Source organism: Rhinatrema bivittatum, chromosome 16 (assembly GCF_901001135.1).
Source record: "Rhinatrema bivittatum chromosome 16, aRhiBiv1.1, whole genome shotgun sequence".
Classification (NCBI taxonomy): domain Eukaryota; kingdom Metazoa; phylum Chordata; class Amphibia; order Gymnophiona; family Rhinatrematidae; genus Rhinatrema; species Rhinatrema bivittatum.
Genome location: NC_042630.1, coordinates 1,965,758 through 1,987,957, shown reverse-complemented (window position 1 = coordinate 1,987,957; position 22,200 = coordinate 1,965,758). Strand labels below are relative to the sequence as shown.

Genomic DNA, 22,200 nt, shown 5'->3' with positions numbered 1-22,200 from the left:
GCGAGCATCTGCTGGCTGCCCGGCGGATCAGTACTTAAGGGACCGGGCTCCCATTCCCCAGATCAGCTGGGTCTGGGGGATACCTGCAGAGGTAGCGGTCACAGCCCCTGGCCTGGGGGGAGGGGAAGGAGAGAGCATCATGGTCATTGCTCGAGAGTGACACCTTGTGGTCTGATTGCAGGTTTGAAAGGAGCCGGGCTCCACCGCTGCAGGGATCAGCCTGGCTAAGATTTGGGATTGTAGGGGGTAGAATATATAATACATAGGAAAAATGCTGTGACTGAGGACTCCAGGAAATCGAAAGCAGCAAGAGGATAGTGCAAGGTCCAAAAGAAGCAGAAATTATGAACCAAAATGAGAGTTGCCAGGTGTAAGAAAAGATTTTTCTCTCTGGTGTCCATAGAGTCCAATTCATCCACTGAGGGCAGAGTAAAGGGGAAGAGCGGCAGGCAGCTGGGAGTTCCTTGAGCGGCAATGACGGCAGCTTGGGAGTTAAAAATAAACCCTAATTATTACCCTCCCCAGCCCATTAATACCCCACAGCAGGAAAAATCTTTAGAGAGAAGCATGAAGGGGGCCGGAGCGGGCAATGTCCCTTCTGTGGTGCCAGCAGGCGCCTGACGGCAGAATAAGCAGAGAGTACAGCGCATGGGGAGCTGGGAGTGACGGAGCAGCCTCGGCGTGACAGCCCAGAAAAACCCTCCTTCCCACAACCTCCCCCTCCCTCACTGTCTGCCCGATACAGTACAGGGCGCTCCGACGCAGCGCACTGTTAACTCGCCCTCGGACGCGCGTTTGACGCGCTAGCATTAACCCTTATTCAGTAAGGGGCCGAAAACGCGCGTCCAATCCCCCGAACCTAATAGCGCCCGCAGCATGCAAATGCATGGTGATGTCCCTATTAGTTATTCCCACGCGATTCAGAAAGTAAAATGTGCAGCCAAGCCGCACATTTTACTTTCAGAAATTAGCAGCGATCCAAAGGTCGGCGCTAGTTTCTGCCGGCACCGGGAAAGCGCACAGAAAAGCAGTAAAAACTGCTTTTCTGTGCACCCTCCGACTTAATATCATGTCGATATTAAGTCGGAGGTCCCGAAGGGTAAAAAAAGTAAAAAAATAAATAAAATGTGAAGTCGGCCGGCGGCTGTCGGGTCGAAAACCGGACGCTCAATTTTGCCGGCGTCCGGTTTCTGAGCCCGTGGCTGTCAGCGGGCTCGAGAACCCACACCGGCAAAATTGAGCGGCGGCTGTCAAACCCGCTGACAGCCGCCGCTCCGGGCCAAAAGGAGGCGCGCGTCCCTAGCGCCTCCTTTTGCCTGTATTTACCACCGGGCCTCATTTGAATAGAGAATCGCGCACACAGGAGAGTGGCCTGTGCGCGCGCCGGGAGATCGGGCGTTGGCCCGCTCTCCCGCGGACTTTACTGTATCGGCCCGTAAGGTTGGCCTCCTTCCCCCCCTGAACACAAGCCTAAGACTAAGGGCTTAATTTCGTTTTCAGGAGGCAGGCACAAAAGAATGGGGACATGCAATTCCCGCAAGTGTCCACAAGATGTCACCATCACACCACAAATAACTAATCTTTCTTTTCCTACCAGGAGGGTGAGAACAAAGAAAGGAAGAGAGAAATGATGTTTCTCTTAAAGGGGCGGTTCATCGGGTTATTTCCTGTCCTGCTGCCGAGCTCTTACTCAGTCCATACTCATAGTAACAGATAAAGACAGTAACACAGTAACAGCAAATGACGGTAATTCCTGTCCCACCTGGCACCTGTCCATCTCTCTGCTTATCCAGAAGTTTTGTCGTCTGCCTCCTTTGTACTCCCCTATCCTGGGCAGTTCCCTCCAGCGCCCCCTGTCCCAAGGGTAATTGCAAAGCTGTGTATTAATCTAAAGAGCCAGCAGTACTAGCGTGTCCGTTGCCTGAGCATCCTGCCTCGCGGGTCCCCTCCTAGCCTGCCAGGCAGAGCTGCCACAGGAACACCTGGCTCTCCACGAGGACTCCAATAGTTCTAATATTAACCAATCTGCCCCAATGCCCTTTCCTGAATCAGTCAAGAACGGTGCTGTAAACGCCTAAACTCACGTCACCAGCTCACACTTTCTGCATTATCCACTTTTAAACCAGATCGCTAGAGAATGAGCTGGCACGTGAGATCCCGCACCCCTACCCTCCCAGATAACAGACAGGCACGTGCCGTCCCCAGAGGATCGAGTTACAGCCCCAGCAGCCGGCGTGGCCCCAGGTGAGACAGGAGGGTGGGCACTGAGTTTCCCCACCCCCCCCCCCCCCCCAGGCCATCTCTCAGTTTCCTGGAGGTTTTCTCCCCCACTCCCTCAGTCAGAAATCCTGTGAGCGTCTCTTCTAACATCAAAACCAGCAGAATTGTCACCGTCCAGTGGTAAACGGCACTCGCCCTGCCGGCACGAGGGGGATCTCAGTTTCCAAAAACAACAGCAGCGATTAATTCAGAGAAGAAGAAACCGCGATGGCCCGGGCGAGCGCCTGTGGGTCGGGGGCTGCAGCTCGCTCTTTAGTCGTCACTGGCAGCGGCAGCGGGGGGGTCGCTGGGCGCGGTTTCATCCACAGTGTCGAGGGCTTTGCCGGGGCCGTCCTCCTTGGCCGGGCTGATGCCGGTCAGCTCCACCATGGGGCCCTTCTCCGACAGGCCGGGCTTCCCGGACGCGCTCTCAAAGCCACGCGCGATCTCCTCGAAGGTGCGGCCCCTGGTCTCCGGCACTTTGAAGAAGGTGAAGAAGAAGAAGATGATCAGGAAGCCGATGAAGATGAGGAAGACGAAGGGGCCGCAGTACTTCTGCAGAGGGGGAGGGAATCGGGGTTTGCTGGTCATTTCATGTTCTCCGCCGTTACAAAGCTACAATCCCCTCCCGCGTCCTGGCGCCGAGACGTCTGCGTTGCGAGGAGAGCAGGGTCAGACTCAACCAAGAGCGGAGCCCTCCAGCCACCTCTGCTCTCCCCCCTCCCTCCCAACCTCTCAGCAGTGCAAGCGCCCCCTTCCCCAGCACCACGCTGCCCCCTCCTACACCTAAGCAGTCCGACGCAATATCAGCGCGCGTTAGGAGAGCGGACGCTCGTGACTGAGTGCCCGTTTTACACGCGCTATGAGTGGATGCTCGTGACTGAGTGCCCGTTTTACACACGCTGAGAGCGGACGCTCGCGACTGAGTGCCCGTTTTACCCGCTATGAGTGGATGCTCGTGACTGAGTGCCCGTTTTACGCGCACTGAGAGCAGACGTTCGCGACTGAGTGCCCGTTTTACGCGCGCTGAGAGTGGATGCTCCTGACTGAGTGCCCGTTTTACACGCGCTGAGAGCGGACGCTCGCGACTGAGTGCCCGTTTTACCCGCTATGAGTGGATGCTCTTGACTGAGTGCCCGTTTTACACGTGCTGAGAGCGGACGCTCGTGACCGAGTGCCCGTTTTACGCGCACTGAGAGCAGACGCTCGCGACTGAGTGCCCGTTTTACGCGCGCTGAGAGTGGACGCTCGTGACTGAGTGCCCGTTTTACACACGCTGAGAGCGGACGCTCGTGACTGAGTGCCCATTTTACGAGCGCTATGAGTGGACGCTCGTGACTGAGTGCCCGTTTTACGCGCGCTGAGAGCGGACGCTCGTGACTGAGTGCCCGTTTTACGCGCGCTGAGAGCGGACGCTCGTGACTGAGTGCCCGTTTTACGAGCGCTGAGAGCGGACGCTCGCGACTGAGTGCCCGTTTTACGCGCGCTATGAGCGGACGCCCGTGACTGAGTGCCCGTTTTACGCGCGCTGAGAGCGGACGCTCGCGACTGAGTGCCCGTTTTACGCGCGCTGATATGGCATCGGCCTCTTAGTTTGATAAAGGTGACGTCGGCCCTCCTACCATCACCTCCTCTCCCTCCCGTCCCCTGTCTTACCGCTCCATAGGGGAAGAGCATCCCAACCAGGAAGTTGGCCGTCCAGTTAGAGCAGGCAGAGATGGCCATGGCTGCAGGACGGGGCCCTTGGCTAAAAAGCTCAGCCACAATGAACCATGGGATGGGGCCAGGGCCGACCTCAAAGAACGCCACAAAGCCAAAGATGGCCACGATGCTGACGTAGTTCATCCACTGCAAATGCTGAAAGGGTGAGCAGAGGAGAAAGGCATTAAAGAGTCCCACAGAGTCTCCCCCCTCTCACCCACAGGGGCCCCTCGCCCCCGCTCTCTCTCCCCTCTCCTCACACTCAGGGGCCCCTCGCCCCCGCTCTCTCTCCCCTCTCCTCACACTCAGGGGCCCCTCGCTCCCCACTCTCTCCCCTCTCCTCACACTCAGGGGCCCCTCACCCCCGCGCTCTCTCCCCTCTCTCACCCACAGGGGCCCCTCGCCCCCGCGCTCTCTCCCTTCTCCTCACACTCAGGGGCCCCTCACCCCCGCTCTCTCTCCCCTCTCCTCACACTCAGGGGCCCCTCGCCCCCACTCTCTCCCCTCTCCTCACACTCAGGGGCCCCTCACCCCCGCGCTCTCTCCCCTCTCCTCACACTCAGGGGTCCCTCACCCCCGCGCTCTCTCCCCTCTCCTCACACTCAGGGGTCCCTCACCCCCACTCTCTCCCCTCTCCTCACACTTAGGGGTCCCTCACCCCCACTCTCTCCCCTCTCCTCACACTCAGGGGCCCCTCATCCCCACGTTCTCACCCCTCTCCTCACCCATAGGGGCCCCTCGCCCCCGCGCTCTCTCCCCTCTCCTCACCCGCAGGGGCCCCTCATCTCCGCTCTCTCTCCCCTCTCCTCACAGTCTTGGGCCCCTCGCCCCTGCTTTCTCTTACCTCTCCTCACATTCAGGGGCCCCTCGTCCCTGCTCTCTTTCCCCTCTCCTCACAGTCTGGGGCCCCTCGTCTCAGCTCTGTCTCCCCTCTCCTCACCCGCAAGGGCCCCTCACCCCCACTCTCTCTCCTCTCTCCTCACATTCAGGGGCCCCTCATCCCAGTTCTGTCTCCCCTCTCCTCACTCAGGGGCCGATCGTCCCCTCTCTGTCTGCTCTTTCCTTACACTCCTGGCCTCTTTCTCCTTGGGTCTCCCCAGGACTCACCTTCAGGTTTAGTGCAATGGTCATGACAACAGCACAGAAAGTCATCCCTCCTAGTCCCACCAGATGCAGGGTCCGACGTCCCGCTCGCTCAACCAGGAACAGCTGCAAAGGGGCAGAAACCCATCAGCAAAATACATGAGGAGACCTGGGTCTGAGATTTCCTGCTGCTCCCCCAATGCACATCAAATCTCCCTCCCAGAGACGCACTCTGTCTCTCATCAGGACTGCTTCTGGAAAAGTGTACAGAAAATACTGCTTTTCTGTATGCCCTCTGACTTAATATCCTAGTGATATTAAGTTGGAGGGCTGTTCTATTACTCATTACTGCTGTCTGGGGTGAGGTTTCCAGCGCCGGGTATTGGATTGTGTGAAGGGGAGATCCCACATCGGGGTATGTGGTTGGTGTTTTATGCACAGAAACCATGCTATGTGTATGAAATGCCTGTTTCTGCACGGAGGACATGATTTATGCATGTAACGCCTTGCTGTGCGCCGGGCCTTTTCTTTGAACACATTTTCTGGTCTATTTGCATTTACCTCCTGATGCATAACTATACCATTGCTATTAAGTTCACTTAGAGAATAGCCACTGCCATTAGCAATGGTAACATGGAATAGACTTAGTTTTTGGGTACTTGCCAGGTTCTTATGGCCTGGATTGGCCACTGTTGGAAACAGGATGCTGGGCTTGATGGACCCTTGGTCTGACCCAGTATGGCTTGTTCTTATGTTCTTATGTTCTTATGTTCTTCTCTTTCCCCCTCCCTCACACTCTCCCAGTGCTCGCCGGTTTCCTCCGCTCCCCCGGGACTGGTAACGTTTTCTGGAGCACCAGTGCTTACCGAGACGACGGTGAACACCACGTTGACGATACCCGCCCCGATGGTGGCGTAGACAGGCTCCTTCACATTGGAGTCTCTGAAGATGCTGGTGGAATAGTAGAAGACCTGCAGAAAGAAGAAGCCACAGAACTGAGGCCTGACAGAGAGCCCCGGGGGTGGACTTTGCTGCACCCTGCGGTGTTTTGCAATGCTCACGGCCTGGGGGTCACATTCAGGTATAGTCAGAGACCAGGGCTACCCCTGCGCGCGACTGGTCCTAGCTATCAGGAGTGCATCTGCTGGGAGGCTTACGTATGGCGTCGATGCCGAGGCTTACGTACGGCGTCGATGCCGAGGCTTACGTACGGCGTTGATGCCGGATAGCTGCTGGGACAGCTGCAGGATGATGGAGATGACGATCGGCTGCCGGTAGTTCCTGTTGCGGAACAGCTCCAGGAAGGAGACCGGCTTCTCCTGGGCCATCTTGGCGCTCTCCTCCTTCATCTCCTGGATGTCTTGACTGACGTCATCCGTCCCCCGGAGCTTCTTCAGCACTGTGAGGTGCAGAACAGAGCCCGTTAGGAGAAATGCTTCAGCCACGCACACAGGACAGCCCAGGAAACCTTGCGTACACGAGCATGCAGGCCCTAGCGCTCCTGCTGCCGTCCGTCCCCACTTCGTCACTTACCTGTGGAGGTGGAAGCTCGATCTGCTGAAACCAACCCACTCCAGATGCTTTCCTCCTCTCGCCCTACCTGCATTCACATCAGTCTTTGCAAAGAAGTCAACCATCCCTCCCGACTGCCTAACAACAGGACTTCACGTATCCTGGGACCCAATGAAGAACTTAAACTCCTCTCTATGTCTCATGAGGACTGGTCAGGGGAAGCTTCCCGGGTCAGTCTTCCCCAGCTGTACTCAACAAGCCACCAAGTGCACTACACATCCCGGCCCACGGCCATAGAGGGGAGAGTAACCTCCTGACCTGATCATAGCCCAGCAAGCAGCAGAGTCCAACTGCTTCATCCTGAGATACCAAGGAGAGGAGGCACTCAGCCTGCTTCCTTCCTCTGCGCTCCTGTGCATGCAGAGGTGATGCCATCAACCTCCAGTGAAGCAATGGAGGATCCGGGCCTCACCCGCTAGGCTTCATCTTCTACTCTACCTGCAGCAAGCCAGATGCTAAGGCGGAAATAGTGGGTCCTATCTCCCGGTCCTAGGGCTCCCGGCAGGTCCTCTCCCCTTCCTCTCTGCTTTCCTGAAACAGGGGCCTCACTCGCCTTTCTCTGCCTTCTCCTCCTGCATCTTGTTGATGAGGAGGAAGCGGGGGCTCTCGGGACAGAAGGGCAGAGCCGCGCACTGAAGGATGGCCGGAAACACGGTGAAGGCCAGCAGCAGGGGCCACAGCCGGCTCGTCCCCATGATGACGTTCAGGCCAAACACCTGCCAGGAAAAGGGAGGAAGAGATTCTGCAGTTACTTCTGAAACGAGAAGATGAGCACCTGAGTCCTCCTGAGACTTCTTTCTTTCTAGGAAAACAAGTTGCACAGTAACTAAAGCAAGGTTTGCATTCAGTCTGCGGTGACACAGGAAGGCCTTTGTTGCTCTGTGCCTTGTGGTCGTTTGCCCATGAAAGCACTGGGGGGCGCTGCTGCCCTAGGAATGGGAGACATGAAATCGCCCTCTGCAAGCACTGGGGGGGGGGGGGGGGTGGTGGAGAGGGAAGGGGCTGGAGTAGGAAGGAGAGAAAGTCCTCAGAGCCTGCAGAAACCCTTTGACTCTCATAGAGGTAACCACCGTCCTGTGACAAGGCTCAGGGTTTACTTATCTAAAGGTCTCACTGCAGGGAGAACCTTCCCAGCACGGAAAACAGGACCCCGTCCTTATCCTGCCGGCACTGAACAAGACACCTCCCCCAGCAGGTGGGACCCCTTCCAATCCCCACCCTCGCCGAGTGGGACCCCCCCTTCTAACCCTTCCCTCACCGAGCGGGACCCCCCCTTCCAACCCCACCCTCGCCGAGCGGGACCCCCCTTCTAACCCCTACCTTCACCGAGCGGGACCCCCCTTCTAACCCTACACTAACCGAGCAGGACCCCCCCTTCCAACCCTACCCTCACTGAGCGGGACCCCCCCCTTCCAGCCCTACACTAACCGAGCGGGACCCCCCCTTCCAATCGTATCCTCACCGAGTGGGACCCCCCTTCCAACCCTACCCTCACCGAGCAGGACCCCCCTTCCAACCCTTCCATCACCAAGCAGGACCTCTCTTCCAACCCTATCCTCACCGAGCGAGACCCCCCTTCCAACCCTACCCTCACCGAGCAGGACCCCCCTTCCAACCCTACCATCACCAAGCAGGACCTCTCTTCCAACCCTACCCTCACCGAGCAGGACCCCCCTTCCAACCCTACCATCACCAAGCAGGACCTCTCTTCCAACCCTATCCTCACCGAGCGAGACCCCCCTTCCAATCCCATCCTCACCGAGCGAGACCCCCCTTCCAATCCCATCCTCAGCTAATAGGACCCCCACCTACCTGTGCAATTAGGATGCCCACGACTATACCCAGCTGGTTGACTGTACCAAAAGCACCACGTAGAGAGGTGGGTGAGATCTCCCCAATGTACATGGGCACAAAGCCCGTGCAGAGCCCACAGTACATCCCGATGATGATACGTCCGAGGATCACCATCTCATAGGAGGAGCCCAGCTTGGCAAAGCCCATGAGAGCCCCGCCTGCTATGGCAAGAACATTTGCGATCAGCATGGAGTTCCGTCTGTCAGGGAAGAGTGAGGAAGAGAAAGAGGCTTCAGGTTAGGACTCACGTTTAGTGGCTTGCGTGAGCATTAGCAGAACTTTGCCTACAGTTTGACTCCTCAACCCAACCTCTCTCTGGCTGTTCCCATTCTTTGTTTCTCTTTCCAGCTATGTAAATTATTAGCTGATCAATGGGTTGGCTCTGGGTTTCGTCATGTGATCTTGTCGGTCTTTTGCTTTATGTCTATCTTACTTCCTCCATCCCTTTATGTCCTTCTCCAAAAACAGCAAGGGGGATTGTGGGATAATCTTCTGACTGACTATTGCTATCTCTGGGTACGAGATCTTCAGCTTTCCCTCTTCCCACAACTGGCATCATGACGCACCTGCCAAAGCGATTGACGAAGAGTCCCACAGACAGGGATCCAATCATACCCCCGACAGAGAAGATAGCAACCGAGACAGACCAGAGTGAGGTTAGGTAGTTGGGTGAGATGGACGTGCCATTGGTCCTATGGATGTAGGTCTCATTGTAGAACTCTTGAATAATCTACCAAAATGTGGGGACAAAGAAACACATCCCATTGTCATTTACATCTTGATACAACCCAACACCCCATGTAATAACTTTCTGAAATACATCTCATTGTGTTTTACACTATGACACAACCAAACCCGCCAGATAATATCACTCTGAAAAACATCCCACTATCATTTAAACCATGATACAAACACCCCATGTAATAACTAAAATATATCCCACTGTTATTTACATTGTAATACATCCAAACACCCGATGTAATAACTTTCTGAAATACATCTCATTCTCATTTACACTATGACACAACCAAACCCGCCAGATAATATCACTCTGAAAAACATCCCACTATCATTTAAACCATGATACAAACACCCCATGTAATAACTAAAATATATCCCACTGTTATTTACATTGTAATACATCCAAACACCCTATGTAATAACTCTCTGAAATATGTCTTACTGTCATTTACACCATGGTACAATCAAATATTCCAGGTAATAACACTCTGAAATATATCCCACTGTCATTTATATTGTGATACAACCAAACACCATATGTAATAATTCTCTGAAAAGCATCCCACTGTTATATACACCATGATACAACCAAACACTCCATGTAATAACTTTCTGAAATAAAACCAAACACTTTCAATTAAATTGCACTGTGATTTGCACTATACAACCCCACACAAAACTGGCACGTTCTGCCCAGCCCCTTCTCCACTCCTCACCTTCTCTGGTGCATTGATGACACCGGTGTTGTAGCCAAACTGCAATGAGCCAATGGCAGAGATGGAAATTGCAAAGAGCAATGAGGCCGTCACTTGCTTCTGCTTAAATAAAATAAGACAGATAATTACAGATAATTACAGAGATGCCATTAGAGCTCTCTCAGAGCCAGAGCTCAGGGAGCAGTCAGACTCCACAGGAACGTAAATCCCAGGAGAAAAAGGTGAGAACATTCAGGGAAGATTCATGCAACACATTTATAATTTGCGGCAAATTTAAAATGGAAAAAAGCAGAATTCAAGAAAAAAGCAGTCTGAAAGTGAGGAGACCATTAGATAATGATTCCTTCTGAGAAACATGGAAGGGACCCCAAACCAAACCTAGCTTAGCAATCCAAATGATAACCTTTAGACTGAGTACTTCCAGCATCTCTATAAAGAGATCAAACTTGAAGATCTCCCACAAGACCAGAAACACCTCCAGGAGAAACTAAACCTGCTAGCAAGAGTAATCACAGTCATCAAACACCACTAGACACCCTCATAACACTTCAGGAAATGAGGGCTACTCCAGACACTAAAACTGAGAAAAGCACCAGGCCCTGATGGGCTGCTACACAAAATGCTCAGATACAGAAGTCTAGGAAGTGCCACTAAAACCATTTAACCCAATTCCACTTTCTGGCCACTTCCCTGAGACATGGTAGGAGAGATTAATGACAGCAGGCTATAAATATGGGAATACCACTAGCCCAGATAATTATAGGGGGAATCTGTGCCCTTCCTTAGGAGCAGCCAAAGCCTGCAGAGAAGTCAGATTGAGTTCCTCCCCATACAGCGAACACAGACCTCATCTTTACCCTACAGTCACTGATTAACAGCGACCAAAATGATAAGCGGAAAGGAACATCTCCCCTATGAGGAAAATATCATAATGCCTCTGTATCGCTCCATGGTGAGACCGCACCTTGAATACTGTGGACAATTCTGGTCGCCGCATCTCAAAAAAGATATAGTTGCGATGGAGAAGGTTCAGAGAAGGGCAACCAAAATGATAAAGGGGAATGGAACAGCTCCCCTATGAGGAAAGGCTAAAGAGGTTAGGACTTTTCAGCTTGGAGAAGAGACGACTGAGGGGGGATATGATAGAGGTGTTTAAAATCATGAGAGGTCTAGAACGGGTAGATGTGAATCGGTTATTTACTCTTTCGGATAGTAGAAAGACTAGGGGGCACTCCATGAAGTTAGCATGGGGCACATTTAAAACTAATCGGAGAAAGTTCTTTTTCACTCCACGCACAATTAAACTCTGGAATTTGTTGCCAGAGGATGTGGTTAGTGCAGTTAGTATAGCTGTGTTTAAAAAAGGATTGGATAAGTTCTTGGAGGAGAAGTCCATTACCTGCTATTAAGTTCACTTAGAGAATAGCCACTGCCATTAGCAATGGTTACATGGAATAGACTTAGTGTTTGGGTACTTGCCAGGTACTTGTGACTTAGATTGGCCACTGTTGGAAACAGGATGCTGGGCTTGATGGACCCTTGGTCTGACCCAGTATGGCATGTTCTTATGTTCTTAACAACAAACACATGAAAGCCACACCCTCTGGGACAACTTTGAATGTTTTATTGACTTTATAAAAGCCTCTGATTTTATCTGGCTCCTGGTCTCATACTGGGTAGGGGCTATGATTATTATAATTAAATCCATATATTCATCCATCAGCTGGATGTAAAGATACAGGACTTGCAGACAGGAGTGAGGCAAGGATGGAGCTTGAATTATGTCCTTCAACATCTACTTCAATGATCTCTCTACAGTACGGGCATGAGTTCAGCTTTAGGACAGAAACAACACTCATTTTAGGGGCAATACTGAGAAGGTTTTATACAGGTGAAAAGAAGCTTGCCAGCAATAAGTGCAGAGCAAAACTAGGACATTTCCCCCTTATTACTCATCATTCAAATTCTGATGTCATCTCAGTAATAGTGACACAGACTCACTCCACTACCTGAAACTCTGAGATGCAATGCAAAACCTTGCAAGAAACACTCTCAGCACCTATCGTACCATAACAGTGCCAGGACTCACACAGCAACAACCCTACCTGTGAAAAGCAGCCCTAGAACCCCAATGCACCTCCTCCTGGGAAAAGAGGACAAGCTGGGCTGTGGTAGATCCCTATACAGCCACAAATACCACACCTCGGCCACACACAGACAGACAGACCCTCACCAAATGCAGAATAAAGACCACAAATTAGAAATAAAAAACAAGCAGACAAAAACAAATTGTAAACTTGAGAATCCAGATTCTGCATGCAATACAACACCTGAGAGCTAGAACCTGCACTGTCCAAAATGCAAAGCTGAGAGGGAAAATCACAGACGTCCCACAAAAGAAGGAGCAGGAAAAACTGCGTCTAATCCTGGGGGAAAGAGGAGAAACAGCAGCGAGAGCAGCAGAGTCTGTGGGATCCTGCCCCCGGGCCAGAACCAGGATCTGAGCAGAGACAATCCGGACCACCACCAGAATCTGGGATCTGAGCAGAGACAATTCAGACCAACACCAGAACCTGGATCTGAGCAGAGACAATCTGGACCAGCACCAGAATCTGGGATCTGAACAGAGACAATCCGGACCGGCACCAGAACCTGGATCTGAGCAGAGACAATCCGGACCAGCACCAGAATCTGGGATCTGAGCAGAGACAATTCAGACCAACACCAGAACCTGGATCTGAGCAGAGACAATCCGGACTAGCACCAGAATCTGGGATCTGAACAGAGACAATCCGGACCGGCACCAGAACCTGGATCTGAGCAGAGACAATCCGGACCAGCACCAGAATCTGGGATCTGAGCAGAGACAATCCGGACCAGCACCAGAACCTGGGATCTGAGCAGAGACAATCCGGACCGGCACCAGAACCCGGGAAAGGTTTCTAAGATTTCTCTTCTGTGCTCTGTAATTCTTCTTTTCCCCACTTTCTGTTACTTGGGTGAGAGCAGGAAAGGTTTTGGATTTTGAAATTTCTTTGCTATGGGAAAGGAAAGGGAATCCAGATAGAGGGGCTTCGATGTGCACTGCCCGGTGACAGCAGGCCCTGTTATATTAATTGTACAATCAGCTCAAACCGAAAGTAATAGAAGAAGTTTCCAACAAACACTGTCTGCAAATCTGTTGCGCAGTTTGAAGAAACATCAGACAGATCTTATCTCTCCTTCAGCTTCTGATACAAGCATTGGGCAGAGGACGTCCGCCCACTTCTAATGCAAGTCTCACGTCCTTCTTCAAGGGCAGCCAAACCTCGCTTTCCCCACTGATACTTAAGAAAAGGATCCAGATGAAAGAGGATGGTGAGCATCACATGAAAGCATTGTTGCACACCAGGGGCCCCTGAGTTTTATGGAGGTTCTTGCTACAACAGAGGGGTCCGAGCACTCTGCCAGCTCAGTCCTTCTTCCTTGGCTCTCTGCCCCCCTGAATAAATGAGAATAGAGGATTTCACACCGAACCCAGCATCCACCCCACCCCTCATCTCTTCTCACCAATCTAAAGAAGGTGCAGAACTGGAGAGGCCTGAACATCTGGCCTGCTAGACCAGGGGGGCCCTCATGCTGGTCCTCCGGGCTCCCCTCCCCCCCCCCAGGGTATCCCTCATGAATATGCATGAGATGTATTTCATGCACCCCTGCGCTAGACCACGCCCTGCCAGGAGCTGCCGGTACAGACTTCCATATGCAGACAGCGCTTCTCTTTCCCACTGAAGGCTCTGCTTTCTGACCTTTGGACCAGAAGACTGGGACGTTCTGGTTCCGATTTGCTGTGGACCGTCTACCCCACCCAGAGAAGATGCTGTCAGTGACCTCTTGTGAGGGTCTAATTGGTGACTCACCCTGTCTGCCTCAGCAGTTTGGTTGCCAGCCAGCAAAGTGTCTCTTAGGACTGCCCCATGTGTCCCACAACCCGACCACTTCCTGACAAGAAAGAAAGACCCTGATACTCTCACACAGGTCTGTGTGGATCTGCTCAACTGAGGAAACCTTTTCTCCTGAAGGCAGCAAGGACCGAGAGGGTGAAGCAGACCAGGCTGGAGACATCTGTGCTGCGGACAATTGAGTGCAGCTGCGTTTAGAATGGCAGAGGCAGCCCTGACGTCCCCTCAGCAGCTTCGCTCTGCTGGATCATCTCATAGGGAGGTCTGCAATGGAAGCCATAGGGCCCGCCTCCTCAGCATGGTCCAGGCTGATGTTAGCTGATCCCACTGCGACCCCTGAGATCCTGCTGACAAGCAGCAAAGGGACGGCTTGACTTGAGCCCAGCAGAAGTCCTCTGAAGTCCATGCGAGGTGGCAGTCTCACATTGGATCTGGGGAAGCAGCTGCTGAATCCAGGTAACTTCACCGTCGGGATGGTGTAGTGCACGGATTTATCCACCAGGGCTGCCCTTCCCCAGCCAACTCCCTAAGAAGGCAAACACAGGTACCCCCCGTTCGTGTAAGGATATTGGAATAACAGCCAGAGATTTTGTAAATGTCCATGGAGCTAGGTCAAAAATCACCATTCAGTACTGAGGTGATGAGTCCCCTCAGCGAATCTGAGACCCGTCCTGTGCCCTGAATGTATCTCTCTGTATATCCTTCAGGTGCAGAGAACACAGCCATTCTGCTTTGTCTTAGGAAGGGGAAAAGGTGCACAGGATAAGCATCCTGAACGTCTCCTTCATGAGATACTTGTTGAAAGCTCATAGGTCTATAGCGAGATGATATCCACGTCTTCTTTCAGACCAAGACGTATCTGGAGTAGAATCCCCACTCTCTGTTTTGCAATGGAACAGGTTTGACTACCTTCATAATCCCCGCTGCACATAAAGAGTTAATGCTCTCATAGATAAGGGATTTGGGCAGATTCTCATCAGGTGTAATCTGGAGTCCTCTGAAATTATGCGTAGGATCCAATTATTGGAGGTTACTATGGGCCAATGGTTTGCATAAAACCTCAGCATCTCTCCAACAGAGAGTTCCTCTGGGCTGAAGACCAGAGTGCTGGCTATGTATCCAGTCAAAAACCCATCCCTGATTTTTGACTAGGTTCAGAGATTCTGGGTGAAGGGAATTTCTGGGATGAGTTAGATCCTGGAAGCACCTTCTTGGGAGTGGAAGATTACTTCTCAGGGTGCTGTATCTCTTGGGTGCTGAGGTTAGTTCAGAAGAGGTACAAGAGAGAGCCTGAAATGATCCTTGAGGACTTCCACACTATCCTTGTCGTTATCTCTGATGAGGTTCTCTCCAGTACAAGGCATTTCAGTGGTCCTTTCTTGCACATTCTCATGTAGGCAGCCATGACAGTTTGCATTCATCTGTAGCAATTGCAGAGGCTTTCAGTGCTGTCTCAAAAGAGTCACCTGCCAAATGAATGAGATGTTTTTTACACACCTGACCTTCACCCAGCAGTAAAAAGAATTCATCTTGATCCTCTTGAGGGAGGTGGTCAGTGAACTCCTGTGCCCCCTCCAGAATGTAGGGCTGGCAGGATGCTGTGCAGGACTGGAGCATAGTATCTGCTAATGCTTCCTACCAACATGATCTGAGGTCTGGCAGATGTGCCCTGGGAGTCCCAGGTGTGCTCCTTGGCATGTTTCAAATTGGATTTGACCATCACAGCTTGAACTGAATCCTTTAGCCATCTGGATATATGTGGTGTCTGCCTTTTTGCCAACTGGAAGGACACAGCATTGGCTTGCATACCTCCTGGTAGAGGATGACACTGATATTTTTGGAGCACCCAGGTAAATGATGGTGGATAAACACCAAAGGTCCATCCAGTCTGCCCAGCAGTGACTCCATGCACCGCTTCCCAAATCAGATCAAATTCCCACATGGAACCCACCCCTAGCTCTCCCGTTGTGCCCCGTTTAAGAATGCAATGCTGCTCTGTGCAGGTTTCCTCCTGCACTCCAGGAAGCCCAAAGCAGTCATATCACCGCTGCCGTGGGTATTTGAAGGAATCAAATAGCTAGGCCTGGTTTATTCCTCAGTTTGCAACAGAATAGGGAGAGCCTGCCACAGCCTGTACAAAATCTTAGAAGGAGAGATGCACTCCCTGCCTGAGGAGGAGAGGGGTGCGAGGGGAGTTCAGGAGAGAATTTGCCTTCAGGATGAATCTCTTTAATTCTGAAGGCTGCTCTCTCTGTAGAGAGGAGGAGGCCACTGAGGTTGGGAAGTCTCTCCAGTCAATGGCAATGGATGAGTCTTGGGGCAGCAGAGGCAGGCATTGATGAATGTGATTGCAGCTTGGCACTGGTATTGAGCCCCAACACTTGAAGTTCAATGATTAGCCTGAAGCATGGGGACAAACAGGGGAGGCAGCGAGAGGTGGCTCGCGATGTTCTGAGGAAGCTCAAATCAGTCAACGACTCTAGATGTTTGCAACCAGCTCTAGCACTTGCCTGCTCAGCTCTTCCTCATGAAAACTCAATGGGACACTGCTTGAGAACTGAGTTCTTTCACGATGAGAGGTAGAGCCTCCCTCCACACGCATCTGCTTTGGGCAGGGCCGAGAGGGAAGGGGACCGAGCCCCTCGAATCCCCCAGCTTTCAGATCCATGCGTAGGAGGAGTTTAGCACTGAGGACATTTCTCCTTCAGTGCTGCTGCTGTCCTCGCTTCCATTGCTCAGGGAGCTCCGGGAGCACAAGATCTTATCTCCTGCTCTGCGTCTACCCATAGCGTTCCTCGGCAGCGGAGCCTCCCGCGCCGGCTCGGGAAGGTGGACTGATCCTTCAGGTCTCTCAGATGAGACTCTACTCTTATCTCGTGGACCTTGATGGCGTTTGGTGACATCCTGGAGCAGATGCTGGGTGGGGCACATCATGGACCTCTCTCAGACACTTCTGGCAGCTTTTCTGATGGAGATTTTCTGACTGCAGTCTGGGAACTCCTTGGAGCTACCAATCTTCTCCGCCATCCTCAGATGATAGCAAAGCAAAAGGAGGAGACATTTTTACTGACAGATGGATTGAGAAGGAAAACGGGGGTGTGGCCGGAGGCCTTTCAGAAGCCATCACAAAAGGGGCAGAGACAAGGAACAAGAAGTAAAATTACAAAACCATCAAACAACCTAACTGAGATAGAAATGGAAAGAAGAGTAGAAGCTGGACATGAGAGTAAAGCAAGCAGGCAGTGAAGGAAGAAGAGCAGAGCTGGAAAAGGCACGGAGGGATCTTCGGATCGTGCTGGAAAGGTGTCCTGTGCTGGTCAATGTGGTCTGTCTTTACTGAGAAGGCTCATTGCTGGTCACTCTGGGGGAGCGCCTCAATGTTCTGCATACAGGAAGCTCCCTGCATCCATGATGCCCTCGGTTCCATACATACATTGCAGCACTGAGACCCTCTCCCAAATCTAGATTACAGCACATACTCCCTGCCTGCCAAGAACACTGGCTTGTGGCATAGCGATATTTTAAAATGAATACTCCTTTCTCCTACCTTGCTGCTTGCTTCCATCTTCCCCGCAGATGTCCTGGAATTATTCTCCCTGTTTCGGTGCTGCCTTTCAGAAAACTCCCTTGGGCTCCAGGGCACTGCTGGCTCTGTTCCCCGTTCACCCACACGCACTGGGCTACAAAAGCTGCCTTCCTGCTGGATTCCGATGCCCTACCAGTCCAAGATGTGCTGTGCCTGCTCTCTCACGCCTGCTCTCTCACGCCTGCTCGCTCGCTCTGTGTGTGTGTGTGTGTGTGTGGCTGCTGTTCCTTCTCTCTCCTATTAGAAGGGAGAGGAAGGCAGAGGAGGGACTAAGGTTTGCATGTCATCAGAGGTACTGCCAAAAACCTTATTTTAATGTGTGTGTGGGGGGGGGGGGACAGAGCTTGCATTGCTGCTGCCTGTACTGTGCCTCTTCTGTGTTGTGGCTATGTGTGTGTAGGTTGCATTGCTGCTGCCTGTGCTGTGCCTGTTCTGTGCTGTGGCTATGTGTGTGTAGGCTGCATTGCTGCTGCCTGTGCTGTGCCTGTTCTGTGCTGTGGCTATGTGTGTGTAGGCTGCATTGCTGCTGCCTGTGCTGTGCCTGTTCTGTGCTGTGGCTATGTGTGTGTAGGTTGCATTGCTGCTGCCTGTGCTGTGCCTGTTCTGTGCTGTGGCTATGTGTGTGTAGGTTACATTGCTGCTGCCTGTGCCTGTTCTGTGGCTATGTTTGTGTAGGTTGCATTGCTGCTGCCTGTGCTGTGCCTGTTCTGTGCTTTTGTTGCATTGCTGCTGCCTGTTCTGTGCTGTAAATATGTGTGTGTGTGTGTGTGTAGGTTGCACTGCTGCTGCCTATGCTGTGGCTATGTGTGTGTAGGTTGCATTGCTGTTGCCTGTGCTGTGCTGTGAATATGTGTGTGTAGGCTGCATTGCTGCTGCCTGTGCTGTGCCTGTTCTGTGCTGTGGCTATGTGTGTGCAGGTTACAATGCTGCTGCCTATGCAGTGCCTGCTCTGTGCTGTGGCTATGTGTGTGTAGGTTGCATTGCTGCTGCCTGTGCTGTGCCTGCTCTGTGCTGTGGCTATGTGTGTGTAGGTTACATTGCTGCTGCCTGTGCTGTGCCTGCTCTGTGCTGTGGCTATGTGTGTGTAAGTTGCACTGCTGCTGCCTGTGCTGTGCCTGCTCTGTGCTGTGGCTATGTGTGTGTAGGTTGCACTGCTGCTGCCTGTGCTGTGCCTGCTCTGTGCTGTGGCTATGTGTGTGTAGGTTACATTGCTGCTGCCTGTGCTGTGCCTGCTCTGTGCTGTGGCTATGTGTGTGTAGGTTGCACTGCTGCTGCCTGTGCTGTGCCTGCTCTGTGCTGTGGCTATGTGTGTGTAGGTTACAATGCTGCTGCCTATGATGCTGCCTGTGCTGTGCCTGCTCTGTGCTGTGGCTTTGTGTGTGTAGCTTGCACTGCTGCTGCCTGGGTTGTATCTGCCCTGTGTGGTACAGCAGAGCATGTGTGTGCGTGGAGTTTGCACTGCCGCTGCTCATGCTGTACTTGTTGTGTGTGGGGAAGCCTGCACTGCCCCTGCCTGTGCTGGGCCTGTTCTGCGATGTGGGTGTGTGCGTGTGTGTGTGGGAGGGGGGACTGATGTCTTGCACTATGTGTTTGTAGGAAGAGGAAGGTGGAGAGGAAGTGCTGACACAACGTGTGCTATGAGGCGGATGTGACTGCCCCTACCAGTAAGGCCTGGACCTCCACTCACTGCAGCTGGGGCCTTTGTGTCTTGGTGTTGCTGTGGCCACTGCTGGCCTGGGTACCAGAGCCTGGAGGGAGGGTCCGGGCGCATGGACCCTCTCATTTACAATGGAAAGTGACAGGCGAGGGAGCAGAGAACGTGGCCAGGAGGTGGACCAGCTCTGTCCTAGCCCGGGGGAACTGGAACGTTACAGGAATGCACAATCTTCTGGTTTTATCACAACTGGACAGAAGGTTCTTCTACCACAGAACTGGCAACTTCTGGAAGAGTAAAACAAACTCCCCTGCAAAGCTGGTGCAAAACACAAAACCTTGTGCATAGGGAAGGGTCTTGTTACAATGTAAAATAGGGCAGTTCTCGCCCTATTCAACCTGTTATCTGGAAACCGATGTGATATCTCCATCGAATGTCGGTATACAAAAGAAATAAATCAATAAATCAATAAATAAATAAAGGGTCCTGGGACGTTTGCAAGGCTGCAAGGCGCCTCCTCTCAGCAGCGGGCGTCACTTGCACGCGTCAGAAGTGTGCACACTCTCTACGTGCATTCTGCTCTCCATTTTATTTGCTGCTCCTGCCACTCACTAAGGTTGCCAACTGGCTCCAGATTTTCAGGGCAAGTTGATCCAGTCCTGGTTTTACTCTCTTGCAAACTTATAGTTTTGCTTTTCTGAGGGAATGCAATAGTGAAATCAGAATAAGTCCCAGCATGCATTGGAGTAAAACCAGACCTGGATCAACCTGTCCTGAAAATCGGGAGCCAGTTGGCAACCCTACGAGTCGCTGGCTCATGAGAGGAGAGAGGCTGAGCAGCTTCTCAGGAAGGCGAGCCAATCCCTCTAAGCCCTGCTTATGAAACCACTTCTGGTAAAACAGGAGTATCTGTAGGGCTGGTATGGCTTGTTGAAGGCAGCCTGGCGAGCAGCACCTCCTCGGATCCCCTGCCCTACCCCTGTGCCAGCCCTCACACGCACACGCATGCACACTGCAAGCAGGGAGCCCGCAGAGAGGCAGAGGCAAACGTGTGCACGCATCAGGCACCTCTCAGCCAGCAGCCTACACAGAAACCACACTACAAGCAGGGAGCCCCCAGAGAGGCAGAGGCAAACGTGTGCACACATCAGGCACCTCTCAGCCAGCAGGCTACACAGAAACCACACTACAAGCAGGGAGCCCCCAGAGAGGCAGAGGCAAACGTGTGCACACATCAGGCACCTCTCAGCCAGCAGGCTACACAGAAACCACACTACAAGCAGGGAGCCCGCAGAGAGGCAGAGGCAAACGTGTGCACACATCAGGCACCTCTCAGCCAGCAGCCTACGCAGAAACCACACTACAAGCAGGGAGCCCGCAGAGAGGCAGAGGCAAAAGTGTGCACACATCAGGCACCTCTCAGCCAGCAGACTACACAGAAACCACACTACAAGCAAGGAGCCCGCCGAGAGGCAGAGGCAAACGTGTGCACACATCAGGCACCTCTCAGCCAGCAGACTACACAGAAACCACACTACAAGCAGGGAGCCCCCAGAGAGGCAGAGGCAAAAGTGTGCACACATCAGGCACCTCTCAGCCAGCAGCCTACGCAGAAACCACACTACAAGCAGGGAACCCGCAGAGAGGCAGAGGCAAACGTGTGCACACATCAGGCACCTCTCAGCCAGCAGACTACACAGAAACCACACTACAAGCAAGGAGCCCGCCGAGAGGCAGAGGCAAACGTGTGCACACATCAGGCACCTCTCAGCCAGCAGGCTACACAGAAACCACACTACAAGCAGGGAGCCCGCAGAGAGGCAGAGGCAAACGTGTGCACACATCAGGCACCTCTCAGCCAGCAGCCTACGCAGAAACCACACTACAAGCAGGGAGCCCGCAGAGAGGCAGAGGCAAACGTGTGCACACATCAGGCACCTCTCAGCCAGCAGGCTACACAGAAACCACACTACAAGCAAGGAGCCCGCCGAGAGGCAGAGGCAAACGTGTGCACACATCAGGCACCTCTCAGCCAGCAGGCTACACAGAAACCACACTACAAGCAGGGAGCCCCCAGAGAGGCAGAGGCAAACGTGTGCACACATCTGGCACCTCTCAGCCAGCAGGCTACACAGAAACCACACTACAAGCAGGGAGCCCGCAGAGAGGCAGAGGCAAACGTGTGCACACATCAGGCACCTCTCAGCCAGCAGGCTACACAGAAACCACACTACAAGCAGGGAGCCCCCAGAGAGGCAGAGGCAAAAGTGTGCACACATCAGGCACCTCTCAGCCAGCAGCCTACACAGAAACCACACTACAAGCAGGGAGCCCCCAGAGAGGCAGAGGCAAACGTGTGCACACATCAGGCACCTCTCAGCCAGCAGGCTACACAGAAACCACACTACAAGCAGGGAGCCCCCAGAGAGGCAGAGGCAAACGTGTGCACACATCAGGCACCTCTGAGCCAGCAGCCTACACAGAAACCACACTACAAGCAGGGAGCCCCCAGAGAGGCAGAGGCAAACGTGTGCACACATCAGGCACCTCTCAGCCAGCAGGCTACACAGAAACCACACTACAAGCAAGGAGCCCGCCGAGAGGCAGAGGCAAACGTGTGCACACATCAGGCACCTCTGAGCCACCAGCCTACACAGAAACCACACTACAAGCAGGGAGCCCCCAGAGAGGCAGAGGCAAACGTGTGCACACATCAGGCACCTCTCAGCCAGCAGACTACACAGAAACCACACTACAAGCAGGGAGCCCCCAGAGAGGCAGAGGCAAAAGTGTGCACACATCAGGCACCTCTCAGCCAGCAGCCTACACAGAAACCACACTACAAGCAAGGAGCCCGCCGAGAGGCAGAGGCAAACGTGTGCACACATCAGGCACCTCTGAGCCACCAGCCTACACAGAAACCACACTACAAGCAGGGAGCCCCCAGAGAGGCAGAGGCAAACGTGTGCACACATCAGGCACCTCTCAGCCAGCAGACTACACAGAAACCACACTACAAGCAGGGAGCCCCCAGAGAGGCAGAGGCAAACGTGTGCACACATCAGGCACCTCTCAGCCAGCAGGCTACACAGAAAC

The 22,200-nt window shown here is 53.0% G+C and overlaps 1 protein-coding gene across 2 annotated transcripts; it reads right to left on the bottom strand.

The window, feature by feature from the left end:
* Positions 1 to 1,357: 1,357 nt before the first annotated feature.
* Positions 1,358 to 17,634, bottom strand: LOC115078667 (solute carrier family 2, facilitated glucose transporter member 3-like). 2 transcript variants are annotated; one of them, XM_029581621.1, is made up of 10 exons: positions 17,412 to 17,634; positions 9,927 to 10,028; positions 9,036 to 9,199; positions 8,428 to 8,668; positions 7,169 to 7,331; positions 6,255 to 6,442; positions 5,910 to 6,014; positions 5,068 to 5,169; positions 3,916 to 4,116; positions 1,358 to 2,814 (listed from the first exon to the last, which is right to left on the bottom strand). In XM_029581621.1, the coding sequence occupies exons 1-10, from the start codon at positions 17,427 to 17,429 to the stop codon at positions 2,533 to 2,535; spliced, it is 1,566 nt and encodes a 521-aa protein (XP_029437481.1). In that variant the 5' UTR covers positions 17,430 to 17,634; the 3' UTR covers positions 1,358 to 2,532. The 2 variants fall into 2 exon arrangements, with proteins under 2 accessions (XP_029437481.1, XP_029437482.1); XM_029581622.1 differs by having other exon boundaries at positions 9,927 to 10,025.
* Between the last annotated feature and the right edge of the window lie 4,566 nt (positions 17,635 to 22,200).

Excerpts from the sequence above, each read along its gene's own strand:
- LOC115078667 (XM_029581621.1), bottom strand. Across the intron at positions 6,015-6,254 it reads AGCTATCCGGCATCAACGCC|GTCTTCTACTATTCCACCAG; the intron begins GTACGTAAGCCT and ends TTCTTTCTGCAG. Across the intron at positions 5,170-5,909 it reads TGGTGTTCACCGTCGTCTCG|CTGTTCCTGGTTGAGCGAGC; the intron begins GTAAGCACTGGT and ends GCCCCTTTGCAG.